Below are 9,151 nucleotides of genomic sequence, written 5' to 3' on the forward strand. Positions count from 1 at the left end.
CTCCCTATCAAAGAAAGAGAATTTTAAATCAAGCAGTGGGGGAATTAAACGAAACAAAGACGGAGCAACCACCAGCAAAGCAAGCAAACAAGCAAGAACATCACCGTCAAATAACAGAATACCAGTGAAGTGGACGCGAAGAAATGAAGTCCCATGATTTTGATAAAGTCCCACCATATTACTATACATTACTATTATGGAGTAATTAACGACTTCTCTATCCACTCTTGGTGGGTGGGTGGGTGGCTTCTTTACGTACTTATAAAAGCAAAGAGATCTTTGTCGCCACCTTCGTTCATTCATCTCTCAGTCCTCCTCTGTGTGTGTGCGTGGTGGGTGTGTTCAAAGTGTGGAGTTTAAGGAAATTAAGAACATGGAAAGAGAGGAGGGGGTGGTGGTGATCGGACGGGCAGAGATCGACACGAGGGCACCATTCCGGTCTGTTAAAGAGGCAGTTATGTTGTTTGGTGAAAGGGTTTTAGCTGGCGAAATCTATGCCAACAAGCTCAAAGAGGTTCCTCTCTCTCTCTCTCTATTAGTAGTGTGTGTGTGTGTGTGTGTGTGTGTGTGTGTGTTCAATGAGCTTAAATAAACCTGTAAGATTGAGCTTGTGGAGTTCATTTTGATATGTTGCTGAATTGATGCATTTGAATGTTGGATTACTAACAAGCAACCAATGTGGCACTGGCAACAAAAGCCCTGAAAATTATATGTATATATATACACTTGCATGGATTGTATATATACACTTAAATTTAGATCAATAGCTTTTCTTACAAAAAATAATAATAACAATAAAAATTAAAATAAAATTGGAAGAAGAAGAAGAAGAAGAAAACCTCATGCTTGATCGATTCAAGTGCAACAATATATTTTCTTTTTTTTTGATAACTTTGGTATCTGGTCCAATAAATCGACTAATTCAGGAGATCAATCCCATTGTCCACTGACACTGTTTTTGGTTGGAAGATTTAAGAAGGAATTTGGAAGAGAAAAAAAAGAAGGTAAAACATGAATAAAATACACTTATATTTTACTTAGTTTTACACACATTTTTCTTTTTCTTCTCAAATCCTCTAATCAAACTTAACGCAGGTTCCATAAGATTGTGTGCTATTATTGACAAGGGTTCATTGGTTTTGTTGTATGTTTTCCATTTTTTGTTCTTTTAATATAAAGATTTTTTTTTTCTTTTATTAAGAAATCCAAGTGAAAATGAACTTTTTTTTTTGCTTTGAAGTGAATTTTGGAGCCTTGTTTTGAAACGGTTTTTAAATTAAAAGAGAAGATGTGGCCAACATACTGTTGCAATTTCAAAAATTTTGAAAACAAAACAGGCTATTAGCAATCAACAATAGACAACTTTTTCCGTGTTCGTCAATAATCATCCTTTTGCTTTATTATGTGTTTAATTTCTTGTAGATGCAAACAAGAGCAAGCGAACATGGACAATTCCAATCCCGAATTGGAGCTGTATCAGCTGAGCTTGAAGAGACAAAACAAAACCTTCAAAAAGCTAAAGAGGAAGGCCATGTTATGGCTAATTGCCTCAAATCTCTTAAGCAAGAGCTTGAACAAACAAAGAAAGAGCTACATCATCTGAAGACTTCAAGAGAATTCCACGAACAACCGGTTGATCCTGAGATCGAAGAGCTAAAGTTTATCGAAAATGCTAGCAAAGTCGAATTCAAGACACAAACACAAGAAGGTTCACAGTATTTTGAAAAGAAAAGATCTGTCAAGTTTGCTAGTTCTCCTTCACTAGTTAAAGTTATTAGTACCAAGGATGTTGGTGAAGTGCTTCAGACAAACCCTTCTTCTAAAAAGAAGATTAAGAAAAAAATCCCTTTGATTGGAGGGTTGTTTTCCAAAAAGAAAGGAGGCCAAGAAGGTGAGTCACCAAGAGCCCATGGCATTTGAATGGGCATTGCCATATCCATGCATTCAAAAGTATTTCCTTACTTGCACAGAGTTATTTCACAGAAAAGAAATAAGAAAGTGGGGCTCACATGCGGGGACAACACACGTAGAGCCCACTCTTTGTTTTTCTTTTGTGAAAATTTTGTGAAATAATTATATGTGCAAGTAGAGTTTTTGGTTATATCATGACGGATTTGGGCTAAAACACATGAACAAAGCAATTTTCATGTTCATGCATCTTTCTGCAACTCGTATCTGTCACCATCACTTTCCTTCTTCTTCTTTTCTTTCTTTCTTTTTTTTTTTTTTTTTTTTTTTTTTTTGAGATTGTGAAGCTATGAGGTCATGGTTTTGGTGTACTATAGAATGAGAATATCAAATATGAACTGGTTGTTGATGCTCCTTGAGAGAGTGATACATAAGTTCTTGTCTTCTGTGATTATGGTATAAAAGTTGTGCCACATAGTTTTTGGATGTAGCTTTTGCTTCCTTCTATGTAATTGACAGAGGATCTAAATCATTTTCACTAAGAATTATTGAGATAAAGGGTGATTTTAAGAAGAAAGAGGCATCTCTCCCGCCTATAAAATAGATTACAGCGATTTTAAGGAGGCATCTCTCCTGCCTTTAAAATGGATTAGAGCGTTGAGTTAAGTTCATGAAATTCATCGACAGAATTTGACTCCATGATTTGAGTCATTTAGCTGGTGGATCTGTGTGTAAATTCTTTATGACAAAAATTAGTTTTATGTAATAATTATAGCCACATAATTTTATTATATCTATTTTTAAATAATTAAATAGACTATATATCTATTTATACTTGCTTATTTTTTCAATAGAAATATATGAAACCATGCAATTACAATTCTTATAGGATGATCTACCCTAGAATGCGGCTTAAATTATCGGAGAAGAATTAGTAATGAATTTACGGGTCCAACTATATTGAACTGGTGATAATTTCATCCCTTTGAAATTCAAAAGACCCATGTGAGGCCATCTGTTGTGGTTTGAAGAAAAATGCCACGTATCACTGATTTTTTATTAATATTTGTATTATCTTCGTAATTTTTTTTTTTTTTTTTTTATAGTGATTATCTTCGTAGTTGAAGTGTGCTTGGTATTTAGTGAATTTTTTTTTAAAAAAATTCACAAATATTATACTTTTTAAATGTATTTATGTTAGGTATGTCTAAAATATTACCTAAAAAATTAAAAAATTCAGTAGAAATAAAAAAAAAATACGGAAAAGAAAAAAATAGAATTTTTTGAAAAGTGAATTTTGAAAATCAAAACCAAACAGAGTGAATAATTTGTTACTTGTTTAAAAATAATTATAAAAAATTTAATAATGGCAGATAATATTTTGTCATTTACCTTGATAAATAATTATATATAAATAAAACATATGAAGTTGTATATAAACTTAAAAATGAGAGGCCAAAGACAATAATTAACTTCTTTAGACATTTCAAAGGATGAACCAATGGTTTTAGGGCTCTTTTGTTAAGCAAAAGATGTCCGGTTTTATTTTCACTTCCTTTAGAGCATCTCCAATGCACTAAGTATATAATGATTGTTAGGTAAAATGCTTAGTATGATTCACTTTTTTCAACTCCAATGCACTAGGCATGTAATTAGGCATTTTAGCTCAATTCACATTCACTAGCTACATGTAGCTAGCCCTCAAGGCTAGGCAAAATGTATTTAATCATTAGGATTATTTCCCTCCATCTTTGTTGCTGATGTGACATTTTATAAAATTAATAGTATTTGGATGAATAGCTAAAATAAAGAGCATGGTTGGAGCAAAAACATGAAACAGTTGATAGGCAAAATAAAATGTACACTTTATAGTAATGTTTAGATAGGTAAAATGCCTATTACCGTTGGAGATGCTCTTTAGTCCACGCAGAATTATACACAATAATTATTTTTGTGTTGTACCCAATAATTATTTTTGTGTCGCCCCTAACATATTTTACTAAGTTAGTTAGAATTTATTGTACTAATGCAGTAAAATACATAATGTTGATGATTTTTCGGCAATTTTAATTTGAAATAAAATGGGACATAACCGCCGGTTGAGGTGGGTTTGAATAATTTTGTATTCTCTCAAGTGAGAAGATTACAATATAAAAATGATGGGCTGAAACCATTGAGTTGTGAATAAAAATTAATATTGTCTTATAAAGTGGGCATCAATAGAAGTTGGGCTTCGGCCTAAGCTTGGACTTATTTTTAGTTTTGGTCTGGACTGGCCTAGGCTTATGTATGTGCATGTGTTGGACTTAGTCTTGGACATGGGCTATGTGTTATTATGGACTGGGCTTGTCTTGTGCATATGTTTTAGACTGGGTGTGGATCGAGTTGTGACCCAATACCCATATCTATTTTGCGATCCATCTAGTTGGATTATTTAAATAACATTATATATATATATATATATATATATTTATTTATTTATTTATTTAACCTTTGTAACTCTTATCTTTTGATGATAATTATGCACATGGAAGTTTTGCATCTTTGTAACTTTAACCCTAAAGACTAGAGTTGATAGCCATTGATACTAAGTTTTATGGTAGCCTTCATCCCTACAAATATATAAAAAGGCATTTCCCCTCCAACTTTGAAGAAGAGTTTTTGAGAGATTTTGATGGAAAATGGGAATGTTGTTTTGAGATAAAAAAAAAAAAAGTTGAAGATGACTTTTTACACCAAAGAAATTTTTTTTTATCTTTTGCTAGTCCCTTCTTTGGTTCTTGTTAGAAAGAGTGCAACCATTATCAAGTACGCCAAAGCTAACAGAAAGTGCTTCTGCGTTAGCCTAGTCTAAACCATCATATCTTGGGAGACAAAAATCGACGTTCCTCCAGCACCCACAGTGAGGTGACTAATCTATTTTAAGGACACTGTGGTATCATACAGGTTTCGATTTACTTTCTTCTACTAGTTTTATTTTATTATAAATTTTTGTAAACTTTATTATATTATTATGCTGAAATTTAAAGTGATTGTTCAATATGAATCTATTTATATTATTTAAGTTCACAATTTATACAACACATAATACATAAATTTAATATAAATAATTGATGATCTTAATATACTTGTCACATATTCCTTACATGTTCTAGATCACGTGTGTCTTGAAGGTCAGTAAAGAATTCTGTATCTTTTTTTCTTATATAATTATTTTATTATTATTATTATTATTATTATTTAACATTGATAACAATTGCATCTTATGAAAATTTTAAGATGTAAAAATTTTAAAACATTACCCAAAAAATATAAATATTTTGGAACAAGTTAACATATATAAGACATTATTTAGTATTTTGGAGCGAGTGTAAGCAGTACTCTAATTTTTTCATAGAGACAAGATCCTCTCTAATTTGGCAACTCATCTAGCCAATATTGTTGGATTTTGTAAATTTCACATGGGTTTTTATGATTCAAATTATTATCTTATAAAACTCTCAAAACATATTAATTATACAAAAAATTAAATTAATCGAATGGTTGTAATTATATGATCAAATTATATTTATTTTAAATAAAATTGATAACAAGTAAAACTTAATAATAAACTGTATATTTATATGTTTTTTGAATTTTGACCCAAAAGACTCAACATCACCTTTCGGTTGGAATGGCGAAGTATGATTAAAAGGATTCGAACCTCATTTTCTCATTATAAATTCCCTCCCAAGATAGTCGAACGTGTTGAATGTCTATTGGTTGATTAGTCAACGAAGCAAGCTTACTAATAAACAAATAAATAAATAAAAATTAGCAATCAAACAGGCCGACAGGAAATCCAATTCAGGGCGTGGTGTGAGGATTCAACCCCACGTAACCCCCCTACTTTATATGCTCCCTCCGTCTCTTGCAGTGTTGCGTAGCATTTGTTTATGGTTAAATTATAAATATATCTTTTAATATTTATTTAAAATATAAATTATTTTTATAATTTTAAAAATTATATTTTAATTTTTTTAATTTTTAATTGAATAATAAAGGATTTATTTTATTAATAAATAATTAAATTAATTAATAATTTTAATGATATTAATTATATTGTAATTAATAATTTTGATAAATAAATAATTTTGATAAAAAATATTTATAATTTTTAAAATTACTTTGTATTTTAAATAAATGTTAAATATTTGTTTATTTATTCCAGCAATCACAAAACACATGACCCGTCTCTCAACAACGGTCATTTGTTTTGTTTATTAACCCACATTGAGACTTTTGTTTGCCCTCTTTCTATCTGTCTTTGTCTCTAGGTAATGAGAATTTTATGGGATAACATTGGATGTCGTTTTCATGAACATAAAAAAACAAGAGGGGTTTAATATATGGTCGGTCTAGTCGGTTTGTAACTTTGTATTAGTGAATAATACAGAGATAAGAAGGCAAAGGATGAGTTAGTTGATGAGTTCATGGAATTCAATAAAAGATTAAAACTGGGGCACATGTAACCATGTGAACCCCATTTCGACGTCAAACTCTGCTGACTCCATATTTTTAGCTTCGCTACTGATGTCAGCTACGAGCCGAACCCAAATGACTCATCTTAATCCTAGTTTAGCATGGGGTTATCAAGTTAAAATAATAACGAAAATATAAAATAAATTAAAAAATTAATAAGATAAAATATCACATTTAAATTATTATTATTTTTTTCTCTCACAAAAATAAAATAAAAAAACTAAGAAGCCCAACTCAAATGAAACTTTTTAACATCAGGCAAAAAAAAAAAAAAACTCATTTCTCAAACGAAGCCTTAACCTAATGACTCACTAACTAATAACAATTAAATTTCAAAAGGTTGACTTACTGGGTGCAACTTGAAACAAATTATTTGTTGGTCAAAGTACGTTAGATGGTTATACCCTTAGTCAATCACAAATCACCACGTCCCCTTATATTTTTCAATCACCCAACACAAATCGTGAGTCGCATCCCCTTTACCAATCACAACATACCTAAAGCACCACATGGCCGTGACCCAATACCACAAAATAACTTCTTGCAGCTTGAGACCTAGGGGTGTGCTCCCTCCAAGTCTCGAATTTAACTCCTGCAGGTTCTGTCTAAGAATTATCCACGTAAAAGGACTATTTGCGTGGGTCTTTTACGTAATTCGTGAAATTAGTCGAAATACGCGTAAATTGACCCGGATACTTTAGTTATAAAGGATATAGGGTCACTGCTGTGAACCCCCCTGTTGTGCTTTTGCTATGCTTAAAACGGCACAGTTTCACCCTATTTTCTTTTTTCTTTTCTTTTTTTCCTTTAGATCATGTTCTCACTATGTTCTTTGATAAATTACACTTTGCCCTTATATTTGGTCACTTTTTTACTTAAATTCTTAAAATTTATTTTTTTTATTTTGATATTTTATGTTTCAGATTTTTTTCAGTTTACTTCTAAAGCTAATTTCTGTTAAAAATTAGAAAAAAATAAGATATTAACAGTCACAAAAATATTTTTATGTCATATGATTGTTAATATCTCATTTTTTGTCTAATTTTTAACAGAAATTAACTTTAGAAGTAAATTAAAAAAAAAATTGAAACATAAAAGATCAAAATTAAAAAATAAATTTAAAGAATTAAAGTAAAAAAGTAACTAAATATAAGACAAAGTGTAATTTATTATGCCAAAAAATATAGTGAGAACATGATTTGAAAAAATAAAAAAATAAAAAAACCAAAGCATTCAAAAAAAAAAAAGAAAAAAAGGTGAAACTGTGTTGTTTTAAGCACAACAAAAGCACAGTAGGAGGCATACTACAACATTTTCTTAGTTTAGTGACATTTGAAAGTGCCACAAAACTATTCTTCTAATGACATTTTTTGGTTTTGTGGCATTTTGAACAAGTGCCACTTCTATCGGTGCCACGGTAGATACGAGTGCCACGATAGATACTTGCAAGTGTCACTGCACCATCATGACTAAAAACTTTCAATGACATTTTAATGTCATGGTAGATATTATTTGTGGCACTATCAAGCGCCATTAAAAAAAGAGTTAGTGACACTTATAAGTGTCATTACACCATCATGACTAAAACCTTTCAGTGACACTTTAATGTCATGGTAGGCACTATTCGTGACGCTGTCAAGTGCCATTCGTGACGATAATTCGTTGTAGAACAATTTGATCTGCTCTTGCAGAGACTCGAACCGCCAACCTCCCGCACCATAAACCTTATACACCACACTCTTCCCACTACACCTCTATAGCACCATATAATTATATATGCAACATATATTATTTATATAGTACATACATTTATATTAATATAAAAGTATATGTATAAACATAATTATTTTATTGAACATAAATTATGTAAAATAAACTATTTACTAGTAAAATAAAAAAAGACCACTTTTGGTGACAAAATATCTTTTGGTCGCCAATTCTATACTTTTGGCTACTAATTATTTTTAGTTGCTAAAAAACTTAACTTTTGCCAACCAAAATCGGATTTGGTCACCGAAGATGCACTTTCAGTTACCAAAATTTTGGTCGCCAAAAAATTTAATTTCCGCCTTAGGATTTTAGTTCTCCTGCGCTAAAAATAACCACTTTTAGCGACTAAACTTATTTTTTAGTCGCCAATTATAGACTTTTGGCTACTAAAATTTTTTTAGTCACCAAAAAGCTTTACTTTTGGCTACTAAATTTTTTTTAGTTGGTAAAACCCATATACTCAGTGACCAAACTTATTTTTAGTCGCCAATTGTAGATTTTTGGCTACTAAATTTTTTTAGTTGCCCAAAAACTTTATTTTGGGCTACTAAATTTTTTTTTTCACTAAAACCCAAATAATCAGCGACCAAACTTAGTTTTGGTCGCCAATTGTAGACTTTTGGCTATTAAAATTGTTTAGTCGCCAAAAACCTTTACTTTTGACTACTAATGTTGTTTTGGTTACTGAAAGCTATACTATCAGCGACCAAATTTTTTTTGGTCAGGAAATTTAGTCGCCGAATATGCTTTTTCCTGTAGTGTATATTGAGTTTAATTTATTTATTTTTAATCATTTACTGCATTGTAAAAATTTTTAAAATATACTGGCATTTTTTGTTTTTTCAAAAATGCCATTATAAGCTTGGAAAGTTTTTGACTTAGTGGCATTTCTCAAAATGCTATAAAATATTTGTTTATGAAATTTTTCACCTAAGTGCCATAAAAAGTAATT

The 9,151-nt window shown here is 30.7% G+C and overlaps 1 protein-coding gene across 1 annotated transcript; it reads left to right on the forward strand.

Moving 5' to 3' along the window:
• The first annotated feature begins 227 nt into the window (after window positions 1-227).
• On the forward strand, window positions 228-2,360 carry LOC114305400 (WEB family protein At1g75720). The gene is made up of 2 exons (XM_028250476.2): window positions 228-514; window positions 1,423-2,360. Exons 1-2 carry the CDS (start codon window positions 374-376, stop codon window positions 1,918-1,920), a joined length of 639 nt encoding a protein of 212 aa, XP_028106277.2. The 5' UTR covers window positions 228-373; the 3' UTR covers window positions 1,921-2,360.
• Window positions 2,361-9,151: the final 6,791 nt, after the last annotated feature.

Source organism: Camellia sinensis, chromosome 1, assembly GCF_055761805.1.
Source record: "Camellia sinensis isolate YWXY chromosome 1, ASM5576180v1, whole genome shotgun sequence".
Lineage (NCBI taxonomy): Eukaryota > Viridiplantae > Streptophyta > Magnoliopsida > Ericales > Theaceae > Camellia > Camellia sinensis.